Raw genomic sequence first — 19,012 nt, 5'->3', positions numbered from 1 at the left:
TATCAAGCTAGGAAGTCCCAACTATCATAACACTTCTGTAATAAGCCACTGATTTAACCCCCAAAACAAGCTTATTAAGTATGGCTTATTTATTTATTGTGAACCAGAAAGAGCAGGAGCCATTATTTTCCATTTTTCTCCTATTGGAAATAAAAATAAATGAGTCAAAGGGAAAGAGAATAGAAATAGAAAGAAATCACCATATGGTGCAACAGTGCTACAAGATACAGAGTCATTAAGATAGCTGAAGATCGAAATGCCAACAGATTCATCAAAGAAGCAAAACAAAAACCAGTTTAACTAAAATTACAATAGGCAACATATGTAAGGTAATTAACATTCAATGCTTCACCATCATAGCTAAATTAAACTGGAAAAACAAATTACAGAAACCAAACTATGTTTACAGTCTAGGGAGCCAATTCCAGGTTTCTGAACCCTGCTACTGCCATAACACTATGCATTAAATTTATTTCTCCCTTAGGGTTTGAAATTTAATGTTCTCTCCCCTCAAATTTTGCTATATATGAAGCTCTGACTTACATTTGACAAGAAGAAAACATAAGATTCTTTAACATTTAATTTTATCTTCTTTCACATACAGAGAGAGGGAGAGAGAGGTATGTTTCAATAAAAAAGAAAGAAGCAATGAAATTCAAATCTGAAGAGTACTGGTAACCAACCACCTTTGACTTCTTGTCCATGGAGGGATTTGGACCTTTCTCCATGTATCACTAAAGTAATATACATCACATGTATGTTGGTATATATACATCAGCAGCATAAGTACATTCATGCATAAATTGGTAATAGCTTATAGGCTTTAGAAGTTGCTTCTACAGATGGAATTTGAAAGTCAGCCTTGCTTGTGTTAATTTCAGACATAAAACCAGAGTCCACATTATCTACCTTTCTCCATGTTTCACTAAAGTAACATAGTTTTATTGTGATGATATAAGAGGGACCACTATTTGGCACTATCTATCCCTCCATGCATATTGCTCAAATTAAGCTTGGAACATCCACCAAAAAATAAAAAAACATTTTCCATTTTCACTTCTATATACATATATAATTGGAGAAAGTTTTTTGCCACCCATGGTTCAAGGTGAGGTGATCACATGATTGGACTCTTGGATAGTGAAAAAAGAGCATACCTAGTGCATGAGGCTCCCGTCACTGCAGGTCTAAGGATGGTCATAATATAGACAGTCTTAATCCCCCTTACAAAGAGGTTGTTTTCCGACTCATAAACTGCGACCACTAAGTCACAATGGAGCAACCTTACCCCGTGCGGGTATGATATGCCTTTACCCCTCCCTCTGCATTTTGGCCTTTGTTCAACATTTCTCGGTGACTAAAAAGTAAGAACTGAGAAGAGAGGGGCTGTCAACTGTCGATAGAATATAGTTCCACCAACAACAATGGAGCTTGGGGATGAAAGGATCGAGAGAGCTGTTGTTTCAAAGGATATGTGACAACAGAGCAAAGCTCTCAATAAACTCATCGACCGTATTGAGGATTGTCAACTCGACTCTACTGGGGTCCAAGAGAATCTATGTCCACCCCCTTTTCCCTTTCTGTGTTGTTAATTTTGCATGTTGAATGATTCCGACTGTTATGGACCTACTCAATTGGGTGTCCGTGCAGTACTCACTAACACGCGGTAGCTATGAGTAAGCTTAAACAAGCCACAAAAGAAAAAGGAAGGAAGCAGGGTGAAGATGTATGTATAGAAAGGGATGGGGGTTGAATACGTAAATCATCAAGCCATCGAGTAACATCTCTTAAAACCAGCATGGGATTGGCCTTGGCCAATCCCTTAACAACTTTGTTCCTTATGGACCAAATGAAATAGTAAGTAATAATAAAAACTAAAAAAAAAACCAAGTTAAAGATTATTTATCAAAGCTTTGTGAGCAAGGAGAGAAGCACACATATGTGCCAATGAAGGGCTAGATAGATGCTCGGTTCTCAATCCGAGAGGGCCAAATGCCCAGATACACTTAGTTCAATCACATGATAGGAATAGATGCCAAATCGATTCATCACAAGAACCACAGAAAACACAGTTAGGTATGCATTCTTAGAATGCAGTATAGGTCGATAATGCATTACAAAAAATCATACCAAACACAGCCTTAGTCTTCCACCCATAATCTTAATCATCTAGACTTACTATTTATATAATGTATGTGTCATCTCATCTCCTCAACCAACATTTGGGCTGCACTTTTGGAAGAAATCTCTGAAGATTACAGGAAGATAATGGTGGAATCGGATCATAAAGGTGTAATCACTTATCTAACAAATGAGATCACATCTTCGCCATTGAAAGCTTCGAAGCATCTTGGAAGATATCCAACATTTGGCTTCTTTGTTTGATACATGTATGTTTTCTTATATTCCAAGGGGAGATTTATAGCTTCGTTGACTCCTTGGCAAAGTGGGCACAGTCGGTAACATGTACAACTATTGATCCATGGATTCAAGGGATGTGTCTATCTCCTTCCATGAGTACAACATGTTAAGTATAAATAAATTCTCCCCTTCCTCCCTCACACCGAGGGTGGGGGGGATTCGGGGTTCATGGACCCAAAACAAAAACCCATTCCTTGAAGATCTTATCTCTAAATCGTGGTTTAACTGTTAAAGAGAATGAACTATACAATTATACTATGAAAGCGTTTGGAATGTACGATGAACTTTTTGAAATTAAAGTTGTGTTTGGTATATATTCTTGGAACATATTCTGGGTCGATTTTGCATTCTCGATAATAATAGTTGTTTTTATTGTCCTAGATCGTGAAATCGACCTAGAATGCATTCCAAGAATGCATACCAAACACAGCCTAAGATTACGTTTCTTGGAATGCATTCCAAGAAAGTTTAGGAACCGAGAGAAATTCTCTCTTTCGACTTCTAAAACCCCCGTGCAGGACTCCCTGGAGACGAACTAAATTCACTGTGGGTGCGATACGCTGTTACCCCTCCCTCTGGTAGTTTGGCCTCTGTTCTTCAACACTTCTCGGTGGAGAGACCTGACGACTAAGAAGTAAGAACTGAGAAGAGATGGGTTGTCACTAGTTCCACCAACAAAAATGGAGCCTGGGGACGAAGGGATCGAGAGAGTGGTTGATTCAAAGGATATGCAGCAACAGAGCAAACCCTCGACAAACTCACCGACCGTGTTGAAGATCGTCAACTCGACTCTACTAGAGTCCAAGAGGTTCTATCTCCAAACCCGTTTCCCTTTCCCTATTGTTAATTTTGCATGTTGAACGACTAGAACAAACACAAGACTCCAATCACAGAACTCGGGTCCTTAATCCAAGCAAAACCCATGTTAATTTCTTCATATCTATAGCCTCAATTTCTTTCACTGATTCAAAATAATAATAATAATAATAACCGGAGTAGGTTACTAAGGTAACATTGTTTTTTTTTTTTTTTTTGGGGTAAGAAATGCTGCTTTGTGACCGGAATAAGTATTTCATTGCTAATGAAGGTGTTATATACAAAAGAGAATGAGAAGATTTCTCAGTAAAGAGAGAAAATCAGAAGGAAGGGGATCTCTATTGCTCTGATACCATGTTAGAAATGCGGCTTTGTGATCGGAGTTGAATAATTACTTCATTGCTAATGAAGGTGTTATATACAAAAGAAGAAGGAGATTTTCTCTGTAAAGAAAGCAAATCAGAATCTTATTACAAGGAAATTAATATTTACAGGAATGAAAGAATCTAACAAATAAAGACTGAGTACAATGAAAGAAAGATATATAAAATGCTGGTATTCTGTACATGTGGAAGATCTTGTTCAATAGTTTTTGAACCGAGCCCACAACTATGGTATTCCGTTTTGTTTGTAATTTTTCCCAATATTGGTTTTGGAGTTCTAGGTTTCCATCTGTATCCATGTTCTTGATGGGTTTTATCATAAAAAAGTATTAATCTTATCGGGCTTTTTTCTAGTTGGTATGAGCTCTGGCTCTTTCTGATTATAGTCCTAAATATCAATTTTATTTCAATATTTGGTATTCTCTTTTAGTGATGCCTGTTGAAACTCGAAACGGGTTTTTTATTTCATGCTACTGAATTATTCCGTGAGTACCTTATAAGTTCTACAAAATTTCCAATTTTCTATTCTCTTGTGAAGGTTGTCATGAAAATTTTTGTGATTCCCACGCTTGATTATTAATGAGTTTGGATGAATCATGTGGTGGTCCTGTAACTGTTAAAGAATTCATTTTAACCTCCATACTAATTGGAATTGCAATTTTCTCTATTTATGGCAATGTCCAGGCTATGGCATCGATTGCTGCATCTGCTGAAGCTGATTGGAACGCAATGAGAATGAGGTTTGTATTCTTAGGTCATACTAGAAAGATGCCGACATGTTTATTTAATATTAAATGACTACTGAAAATGTATTTCCAGTTGTTATATTATTGGTTAGCAGTTCTTATGTTTGAATGTTCTATGATTTAAAGAAGCTACCTTGAGTTATGATTCTTAACATTTGTACAGATAGATGAGTTGTTGATTAGCAGTTCTTAGAATTTATGATTTGAGCTGCGATAGTCAGAATATCCAACTCCAGGGATATATAGGATTACAAAATTGATCTTTACAGAGGACATCTCTCAATTCATAGGGTTTTGTTCAAGACAACTCATTAGGATGGCATTAATGTTCCACTAGGAAGCTATTGTCCAGTGATCACTGTTTGGGTTTGTTAGGATCAATTTTGTGCTTCTAGAGTATAGGCTTTTCTATGGAATTCAGTTTTCATGTGGTATGCCAGCTTTCTTGGCTGTTGTATTCCATTACCTTTGTGTGTATTGATTAAGTATTTATTAATCTCTTTCACTTAGGTTGTTGTAAAGAATCTTCACATGGTATTGATTTAGTGGGTGGTTGATGCTGGCAAAGGAGGCAGCCCAACTCGATGAGGACTGAACATAATTTATTCTTGTGTGATTCCCTGTTTTACAATCCAGTTTCAGTCCACTTCATCTCATATCTCCCTCAATCCACCTCTGTTTCATCTAAATATTTTGTTCCCCATCTACCATCTTCTATCCCAGGCCTATTGCACCGGTCCAGAGTTGGTTTCTTTTTTATCTTATTGAGAAATCGATGTCTTACTCTATGAATTCAAGAGAATAAGAGAACAATAGCCTGACAAATATTTGGTTTGGTCCAATTCAGGTGCCAATTTCAGGGATCAAGAAGGTTGGATGCTCAACCATCACTTCCTATGATTCATCCCCCTGAACCTTCATTCAATCAGAATATCATCTCCTACTGAACCCTCGTTTTAGAGATCTCAGGTTTCTCCCTATCAAGCTCTATTCTGGTTTCTGGTTCTGTTTCCCCAAATTTTAGCTCTACTTCCTTCGTGTATATCTGTTGGACTTCTTGAAGGGTTTATGTGGGTTTCCCTATCCATGGGATCTGCTTGCATTTGTGGAATACAATGTCTCATGTGGTGCGCTTCGGATTGTTTGATTCATTGAGTTTAGGATACTGTTTAATCCTGGTTCTTTTATTTTAGGGCTAAGGGCAAAATCCAAAATTTGTCTCATTTTTTCCCAAGTAGAAGTAGAGATATTCGTGACATCAGATCCTTCTTGAACATAGCATTCCAATGATGTTTATTCATTAGATTCCTTAGTCGATGGGTTACCTAAGCCAGGGAATTTCAAGGGCATCTATTTATGAAGAGGATTATTAGTATCCTATTCTTAGTTGAGGCTGATGTATCACTGTCGAATTGTTGTTTGACCTTCAAAAGAGGGTGGGTCTCTATGAAGTTACATGTGTGCTTAAGCATTTCTGGTGCTCACCTGGGAATATCTCCTTACACTGCAGCCGCAGGATTGGCTAACTTGTTGGATAGGTTTCAGACAAAGGCCTGATCTCACGGGTAGTGAAATTCAGGCCTGAATTACTTCATGGGGTGGGCCATACCTAGTCTTAGTTTCAATTATTGTGGTGGGTGAGGTAGATTGAAGAGGAATTCAAAGAAGAAGGTGCAGAGGTTATGCATGAATGCAGCTTTAATTCCCTTGAAGAAATGCTTTTTCATTCAAGCTTTTCGAAGAAAATACTTATTACATTCCCTCAAGAAATGCTTTTTCATTCAAGCTTTTCAAAGAACATACTTAGTATCTAACGATGGTCGGAGGCACATGGGAAGACTTCTTCTAAACAAAGAATCTAACGAATTAAATGAAAAAACTTCCCTTTACTTTTATAAGAGGAGTGGTTGATGGCACTACTCATAGATTCTTATGAGAAAATTCTACAGAGTTCCTTCTAATTTTAATTTCTATGACAAAAGTCAATAGACTAAATACATTTGATCAAAATTATTTGAAATTGATAAAACTTTATTTTAGAGGAGGAAATGACCACCAAAGTCAAATCAAAGCCCCTTAGAAATGGATGATTCAGTTGACTAAGACTTGCTGGACATGATTGCTAGTGCCACCCTTCCCCAGGTCAGATGAGCAACCTTATCCATAGTGGAGGAGATGTGATCTTCAAAAAACTATTTATCCCTCTGTAACATGAACTTTCAATTTCTTGAATTACATTTGATATTGCAAAGTATTGTTGAATTAAGTGTGTATTTAACAGATTTGTTTAGTGTATCTGTCACCAGAAATACATGGTGGTTTATTGTATGGTATTTTAATAAATGTATTAGCTCTTCATAGCGTTTACCGAAATATGCTTGACATGGGAGGTCAGTAAATGCCTGAAACCCCCAGGAGGGAGGGAGGGGCTCTTAGTGTGTTAGATACCTAAAAAAGGATATAATTTACCTTTACTTGTCATCAAGAATGGATTAGTATGTTCATTGATTCATCAATAGTTTTATCAATAGAATCCTTTTCTTACATTTTTTTTGGGGGGGGGGGGGGCGGGATAATGGTTTTTCATTTTTTAATTTTAATTTTGGATAATGATTTATGTTTTGTACATTCTTCTTGTTTGACATAATCAGAGACAATCTTTATTTTGCCAAATCTCAAAAAGTGAACTTCAGTGACTTTGATGAATGAATTATTTTTTGCTCAAGCTACTGTAGGACGAGTGTTGTGCAAGTAACCACTTAGAGATTTTAAAAAAAATCCCCCTTTCTTGTAGGTCGGGGTTGGGACTGTTTCTATACCTTTAACAACTTATCATTTGGTTGAGAACTTAGAGATTTGGACCAATTCTGCAGAAATGGTGAGATGGCTAACAGAACCAGAGGACAACCCTAGGCCATGGGAGCTTTTTGCCACACTCTTTGATTTGCATTCCACTTTTAAAGATATTAACTTTATGCGTATTAAAAAAATGGATAGATCAGTAATTAGTATAGCCCGCAATTAAGCCATTAAAGCTAGGAATAAGAAGTTGAATGCATGCACCACAGACAATGCAGCTAAATTTCTTTTCCAGTAGTTTTAGTGAAGTTTTGCTTTTCACCAAAAAAGCCATACTTCTACTGATTCCTCACAGGGAGAAGGAATTGGCTGCTGTTAAGATCAATGCTGCAGATGTAGACATTATTGCGAATGAGCTAGAGGTTAGATCTCTTTCCTCCTCTTTATCCTAACATGTGATTATCCCTATTGACTAGTGATCAGATGCTCATCTTCTTCCTTCATTGGAATAGTTGGACAAGAAGGTAGCTGAGAGAACATTACGAGAGCACAAAGGTGATGCTGTTGCTGCCATCCGTTACCTTCTTCACTAAGAAGCTAGCAGACAGATATACCTGTGAAGCAGCGTGCCCCCCCCCCAACCCCCCAATGCTGAGTGGTATGGATTATGAATTGTAGCCAACATAGTCGGTCATTTGCTACTGTTAATTGTGCTCACAATGGCTGTAGATGTTGGCTGACGGCAATTTTGCAGACAGTTTAAGTTGAATTAATTAGAATCATTGAAGAAACCCTGCTTGATCCTTCAAAGTTGGGCGGCCGTTTTTCACATTTGCCTTACCCAGAAGATAGATTTTAATCACATATTTGACATTGTAAGTTTTAACTTTTTTGCTCCATCGTCTCCCATACTTTTAAGATGAACAATACCCAGCAAGACATCAGAGACCGTAAAATTAACTGTGGCCCAAATAACTGTAACATAGTTTTGTTGGCTATCTCGAGGAAATTAAAGGTTTGAAAGCTTCTAATGTCATTATGTGATTATGGAACAGTGTTACACTGGTATGTCTTTCTATCATTCAAACAATTAGCTAACATTTCAAGCTCTTGTGTGGATTTCATCCACTGGTTAGAAACCTGGACTGCTTCCTGTGATTTTGCACAAGTTGCCTATCGACTCATGCAGGCTGATTCTTGTCAAGTTAGATCCCAATCAGCCGGGCAGGACAAACATCCTAGGGCACAAGATGTAGTGGCTGCCTGCAAGGCTAACCATTTCAAATACTTGGGATAATTTCATAGTTATTAGGGTATCTAGGCGACCCAAGGGGTTGGAGGGGTCCTCAGGACCAGTTAGATCAATGGATTATATTCTTCACCATATTTATACACTTGCCAATGCATAGAAATGATTCCACTTCCACACACACCCAAAAAAAGTTGGAGAGAACCTGGAAGCAACATTATAAATGGTATGTTCAACAATTTCCAGACGAATTACAAATGGTTAACAATCAGAAACAAAACAACATGAATTGGATTATGAACACTTGCCTCTCCGCCTGTTGGCATGATTTTTCAAATCAACAGTAATCGCTGCCATCAAAGCTATGCCTGCTCATCCAATGATCTACACACATCTTCCAACCATATTCTCCCCTCCCTTCGTTACTTTTTCCAGGGTTGATGGTTAACCAGGCTCAAACCAACCACCTAGGGGTTGAAAAACAGAATATACACTTTCAGCCGCAGGGGCTTACCTGCAAGACACCTTGACTGTTCTTGAAGTTGTGGAAGCAATCCATAACCAATGATGGATTTATACTTACAACCGACGCTTCTGCTGGAGATGCCGAAAACAAAAGCAAAAGCATGGATGATGTACCATAACTCATTAACTTGTGATAATGCAGCCTTCCAATCGCTGGGGCTTTCAAATTTATAGCACTTTTTATGTGGTGGCATCTCCAGGGGTTGCACGATTCACCTGGGATTGAATGGAATACTGTCTCTGCAGACCTTTAAGCCTTTCCAGCAGCTCCTGGAATGTGGGTCGACACTGTGGATCACTGTTTTGTACAATTGAAAGTCAACACGCATAGACCTAGCTTGAAATTGGGATATTAGTGAATGTAATACATACTTCATACCAAAATACATAGTAAAGAACAATAACGCTGCCACTACTGTAAATAATTAAATGTAGGTTTCTCATTACACACACAACTTAGATCTGAACATCCCAACTACTGAGTAGACACAGAACTACCCACGGTTTTAAATATCCAGATCTCAGGCATATTGGCCGAGATGTCTCGGGATCAGTTATGCGGAATATCGGCCAGGATCACGCTAGATTGGCTGATCTGTCTCAGGATCAGAGCCCAGATTCAGAATCAGTGGTGTTCAATCCAGTCCCCAAACCCGATTTAATTCCTCACAAGTCATAACTACCTAAACCTCAAGTATGGAAGGCATCATAAATTTTGATACCCTGCATTGTGTGTGTGACTGGGGGAAGTTAAACATCTGCTTTACAGAGGACAATAAAGCCTGGGATGACCGATGAGCATTCATAACCTGAGTTCAGTCCTGGTTGGTATGGAGAAAATACTATAAATAAAATATTTAGAACAAAAGACTTGTTAAAAAGCAGGATAAGACATGCACCTATGCCAGCAGTTCTCGATTATAGATGTCCACTGTGGATCCAAGTCTTTAGGGATCTCTAGCCGTTGATTCATGAACCCGACAGCTCCAATTACCTGCAGAAATAAGACGAGAAATATTAGAGAACATATTCTATGCTAAAGCATGCGATGGTCTAAAAGGATATTTCTTTTCTTTGCTTTCCATCCAAACAAGTATTCAGATGGGATAGTAAAAAACATGTCAACAAAAATGAAGTTATGCTGGTACGAATACATAATAAGAATACCTGCATTGAGTTGAGATTATCCCAGGGGATCTTCTCAGTGACCAGCTCCCATAATATCACCCCAAAGCTGTACACGTCAGACCTTAAAGATTTCATGTGGAAAAAATGAGTTATCTTTGAGTTTAGAAATCTGAGAATGAAATCCCAAACCAAAAGAATCAAATACCAGTAACAAAGTTACATAAAGATTTGGACCTACTTCTCATCTGAAGGCTCATTACGAAGAACCTCTGGGGCCATCCATTGTGGCTACAAAAACAAAAAAATAGATAGTTGGATAAGAACTTCTGGTTATAAAGCCCCACTTCAGAATATTTTGACCATGAAAAGGAAAGAACTATGAAAGATGAGCGCCAACAGTTTGATGTTATATACCGTTCCTTTCCCAGTCTTAGTTGTCAGGTAAGCTTCACGTTTAAGACGTGAGAGACCAAAGTCACCAACCTAATAGCAAGAGGACAGAAATGTTGATTTATATCTCTTGACTAAATTAAATTTCCCATTGCCAGGAAAGAGAAGGGAGGGGGTGGGATGGTTGAGATTGGACGATCTTAAAGAGAAAATAGAGGCTAAAGAGAAGAAAAAGTCATTAATGGACAACATTATTATGGAAATAAAATATTACCTTCACTGTCCAATTCCTATCAACTAGAAGATTTGACGACTTCAAATCTCGATGGACGATAGGTGGGTTGCAGTGATGCAGATAATTCATGCCTCGTGCCTGTAAAACAGATTAGTCGAGAAATCAGGCATTATCAAGAGTGTAAGACAGAAATTCAAGTGAAAAGAGAATTAAGGCCCTTGAAAAAATTTTATAGACTAATCAGTACCAAGAACAATCTACAACCAAATCTTCATGGCACCATAGAAAGATTTATGGGGTAGCAGCAACTATAATTAATCTTGTAAGTGCCACTCTTGTACTAAAGAAATCTAATGGATGAGGATCATGCATTATGGGAGACCATTTTCTGACCTATTTATTATAACCATAAAATTGCAGAAGGTTATTCTGAAATCTAAAAGAACAAAAACATGATCGCGTAAATGCAACTGATGAGAAGAATGTTTCCTACCATTTCTTGTGTGTGGTGTGTATTAGAGTCAAATACTTGTACATTGGACATAAAATTTCAGGTATGGTACAGTATGATTTAATCATATTTGTAGAACATTAATATAAGATGAATCAGTAATAAATGTAGGACATTACCAAAAAAAAATTAATAATGTAGGAAACAAAAATAGATACATAAAGCCATAAACACATGCCTAGCATGTAGCACCAAAATGTTCTGCCTTGACCATTGTGCAGCTTAGAACTGCCTTTTGGAAGCAAGCCTAGCACCAAAATTTTGAGCACAGGTAGGTCTAAATCTTCTCGATCCATGAGTCAAATTTCAGACCCAACAGAATTTTCCATGTGGCCAAATAATGCTTCAAAAAACGGTTGAAAAGTAAAGGTAAAAGCAGTTAAACAACTGACTGGACCACAAATTTGACATTCAGCTGATCCAAGGGGCTATCCTGTGTCATATTGGGCACATTGTCGAGGCTACCACTGCCCCAGCCTAGCCACATGAACATTGTACTACCTTTTATCCTATATAAATAAAGATGGATGATAGAAGAATTACAGACAATGAATAAATAAAACATATACAACTAGCATAAGATCTCACAAGTGCAGTCCTAACATACCATAATTGAAGTATTGTTAAAACATGCATACTATTACCCTTTCATCTCGGTGAAATTATTATTTATGCAAATCGTAGACAATAATACTCACAATATCCAATGCCATGTGAACACGCCGTCTCCAGTTCAGTTTAGTTGTGTTCCTCTGAAGCAACCGAAACAAACTTCCACTGCATTAAAATTACAATACGTAAGCCATAATGTACAATAAGTTAAAGAGGATCTAAAATACACTGAAATGATAATTTTAGAAGAGTTATGTAACACAAGCGTAACATAGGAATCATGGATCAGATTGCTCCCTATCTAAATTTTCGAAGGGAGAGGAGAATGTACCGTGGGAGAAACTCGGTAACTATGCAAAGACGTTGAGGTGAAGTAACTGCACCCATAAAGAGTAGTACATTTGGATGTCGGAGCCTCTTCATAAGTGATACCTTCATTGATGAAAATTAATCTTCAGAACAAATTCTCAAGCCCACATTTTATAATAAGATCAAAAGAAAAGAAGACCACATGAATACTTTCAATGAAGATAACATAATTTCAATCAGGGCCAGTAAACCTTAATGGAAATATAGTTCAATATCCTCAAGAAACTATTCATTCACAGACACCATTAAACAAGGAGGAAAAACAAACAAATGCATGCAAGAAACCATAGTGCCCTTAATATGCCAACATTATGATCTCATCACCTAACAGAATCATAATGCATTTTATGAAGAATTTCATATTGCCAGATGGGAGAAGATATTCCAACAATCACAACAAAATTGATAATGTGGCACAAATTGAACAAATAAATTCATGTTTTCAACTTCAATAAAGACCCTTATGAAGGTTTCGTTAAAGAATCTTAGTGCAATATATTTTCTTAATATTTAGTAGCATTTTACTTTTAAAAAAATGGATCAGTTTTAAATTATCTTTTGCCAGGTTTTAATATAATTGCAGAAAATTAATAATTAGGTCTTCTAGCAATTACATCTCATTTAATCAAGGAAAAAAAATCACTCCATGACCCTCGTATACAGTCTCTTTCCATGGAATTTGTTTTTTCTCTTCTTTTTTTTTTTTTTTTGATAAATCCACGGGCCATGGTTTTCCTGCCTTGTGGACTGCTGCTATTTGGCCACTCTGACTGTCGGATAAGATAGCTTATGGTCTAGCTTAGCCTATATATCAATTTTCAGAGCCAAACCAATATTTCAACCCCCATGTATTGGCATTTTTCACTTAGTTTCAATGTTCCAAATGTTTTCCAAGAAAAGATTGACTTTTCAACCTTCAACTGAAGCTTTATTTCTCTGCACATTTATATGCACTTTGCTGAACTTGGTATATGACATAGAGGCTGATGTGAGCAATGGAACCACAAAGCTCCAGTGCCAGCTTTACAGCCACATGGCAGAAATACCATGGCCAGTGGACAGAGCCTTTACAGTGTCTGTGGCGAGATGACTTCCACTCTATCTCTCCAGATCCCTATGCATTTACAGTAATCGGGGTAGTAAGCTCAAGTCAAACAGAGATGGACGAAGGTAGCAAAAACTAAAACTTCATTTGTATCTAATTATCTAAATGGGATGGTTGATACATAATTACCACTTAAGAGGTATTCAGAAACCTTGCAAAGAGAAACAAAAATATGAATCTGGGTTTAATTTGGTCTACGTTACCCTACAGCAGAGGGTCCATTTAAAAGTTGGTCATTGATGGGAGCCAGATTCTATGGTGAATGGGGAACCTGAGTAAGTATTCCGTCTGCCAAGTTAGGGATAATTGAGAACAAATGGAAGGATCCATGATCAATTGATGCAGATCCAAGCATCCGCAAATATAAAACAGCCCTAAGATTAGGCCTTAGTTATTTTTAATCTTAGTTTATTTTCTGTTTTCCATAGTTTTTTAGCTAAATGTTTTTTTTTATGTTTTAAGTTGAACCAAACTGGTTCAACCTTTGGTTTAGTTTAAGTTATGTTTTCTATTTTTATTGGTCCTTAGAAGATCTTGTATTGCTATTGGTCCTTAAGGATCTACTTAGCTTGTATTAGGGTTTGGGCCTATGGCCATCTTATTAATAGCTAAGAGAATTAGGGGAGGCTGCCCACTTTTGATTTGTTAAAAAACTGAATCAGCTTTTGCTGTTGTGGCTGCTGCCATGCTCCCTTTGTGAGTGTTCCTTGAGAGTTACTTCAAGAAAGCCTTGTGGATCTCAAGGTGAAGGAATCGGTGGACTCCGATTGACTCTTTGCATCTGTTCAGATTGGGAGGTCTTGTTCAAGCTCATCTTCAAGCTGCTGTCTTGCACTCTTTGCAAATCAGTAAGTGTTTACAGTTTTTCTGCAATTTTTTTCTTAAGATTTAACTTCTGTCCATCACTTCCAGCCATCAGAATCATTTCATCTCTCAGCCACAGCTCCTTCATATCAACCCTTCCACTCGATCCTAAGTTCTGTCCCATTTCCTTCCCCAAAAATCACCACCTTCTCCTTCCCCAAAATCACCACCTTCTCCAACCCCAAAACCCTAGATTTCCACTCAGCCATTTCCAACCACCCAAACATCACCCAACCTTGGCCGAGTGCTGTTCTCAGCCTTTGGGAAATTCGATCCAAACCTTGCATCAAACCCTCCATTAAAAGCCCTAAAATCTTCATGTTCTTCCTCAAAACCTAAAATCTGAAACACTAATTTTCTGATTTTTAATTTCTTATCCAAATCATTCCAAATCTGGTTTATTAGCCTCCCCTACACCTGCTCTGCTTTACTACATAAAAATCAACCCCAAATTCCCCAATCCTAACCCTAGTCTTGACAAATTTCCCCAAATCAGCCTCTCCAAACCAGTAGCTTAGCAGATCCAGTTTTACATGGCTCCTAGTAGACCCCTTGTCTATCTAGGACTACATTATCAATATTATAGTTTTTATATACAGATTAGTATATTCATCTATAAACATGATCTGATATTCTGAATGCCTTCTATTTTTCACTAATGAAAAAAGGATGCTCATTTTTAAGAATATAACATTTTCAACAATCAAACGAAAAATCAAAGAAAGAAAGAACTTTCTTATTGAATGAGATTTAGGTTCCAAGTGCATCAGACATTCATCTAAAAAGTGCATGGAGGTCTAAACCAGCTTCAGTAGAATAAAAATTGAAAGAAAATATATGAATGATTAATGGCAAGTTTAACTAGCAAAACAACCTCTTGTCTGAAGGAAAATATTACTTCATCTGAATATTCTTCCTTGGAGAACACCTTGACTGCGACATCCTGAGAACAAAAAGGTGGAAACCAAAAAAAAAAAAGATGGTGAGATCAGCCACAATTTTTTGCACTTAATTTGGCCATTAATTTAGAATATGATATTGATTTAAACATAAAATTATCCCAACCTACAAAACAATGTAATATAAGAAGACAATTCCAAATTTCTTAATTCATCACAACTAGCACTTTGGAAATGTTCTGGGCATGTCATGCACTATAAATTAACATGAAAGATGCCAGATCTAGTAAGGCAAAACTGGATATCACCTCCTCCAAAAAATCTAAGTCTGGGCTAAAGGAGAGAGCATGTTGCTTCTATCCTATTAATGAGGTTAAAAAGGGAAAAGAAAGGGGGAGAAAACATACCGAGCCATACCAAAGGCCATGGTATACAGTTCCACAAGAACCTGTGAGAATATAAAAAGCCAAAAAATTTCATGTCAAAAGAACATCTAAGCATGGAGAAGCATCACAAGATTGCCAAATTAGGAACAAGACCAGTAGATATATTAGGTGGAAAAAAGGAACTATCACAGTGACAGAATTAAACGGAAAGACTTGTATATGGCTCCCCCCACCCTCCCCAAAGCAATTATTCCATATGGCAAAATTTTTCATAACTCATCAGGCCCTTGAATTCTTTTACCTCAACTATATTTACCAAGCTAGTATGGATTGTGGAGTGGAAAATCTAATACATGATTGAATACTACTGTCTTGGATCTAGAACACTAACATTATCTGAAATTTTATATGGATGAAAGCATAATAGAAAAACATGAGATAATAATGGATTCTGTTGTTAAGTGAAAATAGAGGTACAAAATTAAATTCCAAGACGAACAGAAGAAAGCTTATAAATCTATAACTAGCTCAGTCTGAGTGGAATGTAAAGTTGTAATGGCTTTGCCAAAAGTTAAAGAAAAATATAATTCACAAAAACCAAAAAAAAAAATGATTACCTTGCCCAACCAGTTCTCCAATTGTTAAGTCCTCCCACAAGATTTCATAATCGAAGCAATCGGCATCCATATCCAATTTATGAACAGCACTACTGCTGGTACTTCCACAGCTACTCACGCTACTTGTGCTGTTAACATTAAATGCGGAGGACCAGGACCCGGAAGCCTCATTATTGGGCCGGTGATTTTCACCAACTGGGCTTTCTGGCTTTGCACCTGAATCAGTTTTCTTTGGATGGCCCAAGTCATTTTCTTGATCATAATTCACCCAGGGCCAGACAATACGTGTAGTCCTCGCCTCCGGTCCATCCTGCTCATTCCCCTTCCAAGGCCAAGATATCCCCTTTTTACCAATCCATGCTTCTGCCTTTGCAGTTATGATATTCTGGATCCCAGACTTCCCCGCACCCTCACCAGAATCTCTCGAGGATCTTCCAGGGGATTTTTCATCCACAGCAACCTGTGAAAACACACCAAAGGGAGATGGAAGTATATCTCCTCTAGGTGTGCTAGCTCCACTGGAAGTAGCATCCTCTCTATGGTCAGAGAGAACTGTATCTGATAAACCATGATCGGAATACTGGCTATCTCCACTCCCACTTTCACGCTCCATACTGTTCTCACCAGTCCGAATTCTTGACTTGACTTTGTTGGTCACTTTAGAAGCCTGTTTTAGTAGTTCTAACAATCAAGAGAAGCTACACTAAAAATAATCACATGACAAACAACCATTATCTTGCTCTTGGTGCATTAAGCACCTTAGGAGAGTAGATTTAGAAGTCCTTTAGGAAGAAAGGAAAATGTGAGAGCGGGGGTGGGGGGTGGGGGGTGGGGGGAGAACTCACTAGATTTGATATTTTTGAAGCAATTGCAACTTGCAGAGGTTGCTGGTAATCTAGAGTTTGTTTTGTAGTTGTAGGACTACTTCTTGACCAAGAAAACCCAGAATCAGCTTCCAATTGCTTCATAATAGAGGACGGTTGCCGCATTTCTTGAAAGGGCCGTGAATCATTTGACACACAAATAACTCCTACCAAAGTACCATCATCGTCATAAAGTGGAGTGTTGGTCACAATGGCTAGAAAACGCTCTCCTAATTTATTTTTCAGAGGGAACTGGCCAGTCCAACTCTCCCCCATGGTTATACGGTGTACTATATTACTGGCTACTTCAGAGTCTCGGGCATCCGTAAGGAGCTCAATAGCATCCTGACCAAGGGCTTCTGAAGCAGAATAACCATAAAGATGTTCAGCCGTTCGATTCCTGCTTCATGGAACATTACCAAATGGTCAAAGATAAAAATGAAAGAACCTTCATACTAGATTAAGAAGTGAGAGCATCATCAGTCCACGGATTTAAGCAGAAATGCCTGAAATTTGAAAGGTGCCTTTCTATTGATATACTCGCAGGAGATTATCAAACTCAATCCAAATACACTCATTAATCTAAAATTCCACTATAATTGTTACAAAAACCACCAACAACCCAGAAAACGAAGCAAACACAGACATGCAGAGAGAGGAAATAAAATCCAAGCCCACCATTTCACCGATAGATTTCAGAGAGCTTTGCATATTTGCATATGGGCAGAGCACAAAAAAAAGGTAACGGAAGGTGTAACAACTAAAAAGAGACCGGAATTAGGAGAGAAGAAAGCTCACCAGTAAATTATGCGGCCATTGAGGTCAAATATGTGAACTGACTGACCCAGAGAGTGCAAAATATTAAGGTACTGCTTATCCGTTAAGTTAACGGCTGCAGGATCAGCTGGTCTGGGACTGGGCGAATCACGGCTGCTGCTCTCCCTTTGCAACGGAGACGAATGTCTGAAAGACGATGACCTCTTCCTCAAGGAGGCGGCGGGTCCTTCCAGCCCACCACCATTTTTCCTCCTCAGAGCGCCCATTCTCGATCTCTCCGGCGATACCGAATGCGAGCGCTGGTGCCGGTGCACCGATTTACCATCAGGGCCGGTACCGGTGCCACCACTGCTGAGCAATAGCTTCGACATCTCTTGTTTGAGGTGGGCATGGCCGGCTTCGAGTTCTTGGATCTTCTTCAACAGCTCTTCAGCTGGAGGGGTGTCCATTAGAGAAAGTCAACAATACCCAATTGATTTTCTTCAGGTTTCTAGTGAGAAATTACTGAGAAAAAGATGATGGAAACCCAGATGCAAAAGAGATTCATGAATGGGCAAATGGGTACCCTTCCTTCTTTGACTATCTTTCTTTCTCTCTGTCCATCTGTGGATGTTTTTGGTCGATGAAAAGGAATTGGTTCAGATATCAGCTATCAGAGAACATGACTATTTTTATCTTTTATTTCTTTCTTTGCTTTCCCTTCTTTCTTCTTGATGCTTTGGCTTTCCTCTGGTGCTTTACAGAGGACTTTCGCCCTCCTTTTGGAGAGGATTGGTCCTGAGTTTGTTTTTCTTATTCTCTCCCTTTCTCTCCCCGTCTCTTGTGTATCTCATGATAATCTACTAAAAATGTAACTTTCGATACCAGAAGTCATTTATAATTGGGAGCACTTGCTTGTCACAATTCCACCCACAGAGGTCTCATCTCTCTCTCTCTCTCTCTCTCTCTCTCTGTCTGTCGCTCTCCTTTTCACTTTCCTATAGAAGGGTCACCCAGTAGTAATAGTAAACTAGTAATGGTTGGTCTGGATTTAACGAATTCATAAGCTCTTCACGTTGAACTTGCTTTGGAATTACAGTATTGTCCACGAGAATGGGGATTGAAAGGAGAAGAAGCATCATTAACCTTTTTATTGCTTCTTTTACTGCAATTCATAGCCACTCTCTCCAGATTTTCCTGTGACAAGAAATGAAATGACCCAAAGCCAAGGTCACTTCCTCCTCTGGAAAGATTGCATATGCTCCTCTCCTTTTCTTGAAGGACTTAGGGTATTTTTTTTATCTTCTTCTCTCTTCTTATCCATTCGTTCTCTGTCCA

At 38.2% G+C, this 19,012-nt stretch overlaps 1 protein-coding gene and 1 pseudogene across 3 annotated transcripts; one reads left to right on the top strand and one right to left on the bottom strand.

Annotated features, from left to right (window-relative positions):
- The first annotated feature begins 1,368 nt into the window (after window positions 1–1,368).
- On the top strand, window positions 1,369–7,996 carry LOC122671492 (annotated as a pseudogene).
- Window positions 7,997–8,615: 619 nt separating this feature from the next.
- Window positions 8,616–18,505, bottom strand: LOC122670664 (kinase suppressor of Ras A-like). Of its 3 annotated transcripts, XR_006334236.1 has the most exons (14): window positions 17,717–18,502; window positions 16,901–17,318; window positions 16,056–16,722; window positions 15,460–15,500; window positions 15,028–15,096; window positions 12,147–12,247; window positions 11,902–11,980; window positions 10,732–10,830; window positions 10,482–10,550; window positions 10,306–10,355; window positions 10,107–10,188; window positions 9,839–9,933; window positions 9,067–9,237; window positions 8,616–8,881 (listed from the first exon to the last, which is right to left on the bottom strand). XR_006334236.1 is itself a non-coding variant. In XM_043867623.1 (13 exons), the coding sequence occupies exons 1-13, from the start codon at window positions 18,142–18,144 to the stop codon at window positions 9,120–9,122; spliced, it is 2,316 nt and encodes a 771-aa protein (XP_043723558.1). In that variant the 5' UTR covers window positions 18,145–18,502; the 3' UTR covers window positions 8,616–9,119. The 3 variants fall into 3 exon arrangements, 2 of the variants coding, with proteins under 2 accessions (XP_043723558.1, XP_043723559.1); XM_043867623.1 differs by having other exon boundaries at window positions 8,616–9,237; XM_043867624.1 differs by lacking the exon at window positions 8,616–8,881 and having other exon boundaries at window positions 9,097–9,237; window positions 10,094–10,188; window positions 17,717–18,505.
- Window positions 18,506–19,012: the final 507 nt, after the last annotated feature.

The sequence above is a fragment of the Telopea speciosissima genome, chromosome 8, assembly GCF_018873765.1.
Source record: "Telopea speciosissima isolate NSW1024214 ecotype Mountain lineage chromosome 8, Tspe_v1, whole genome shotgun sequence".
Classification (NCBI taxonomy): Eukaryota; Viridiplantae; Streptophyta; class Magnoliopsida; order Proteales; family Proteaceae; genus Telopea; species Telopea speciosissima.
This window is presented reverse-complemented; position numbering and strand designations above follow the sequence as displayed.

Coding starts and splice junctions, on each gene's coding strand:
- LOC122670664 (XM_043867623.1), bottom strand. CDS start 18,144: ATGGACACCCCTCCAGCTGAAGAGCTGTTGAAGAAGATCCAAGAACTC. Junction 12,248..15,027: donor TATTTTCCTTCAGACAAGAG/GTTGTTTTGCTA, acceptor TCATCAATGAAG/GTATCACTTATGAAGAGGCT. Junction 10,356..10,481: donor CTAAGACTGGGAAAGGAACG/GTATATAACATC, acceptor TTGTTTTTGTAG/CCACAATGGATGGCCCCAGA.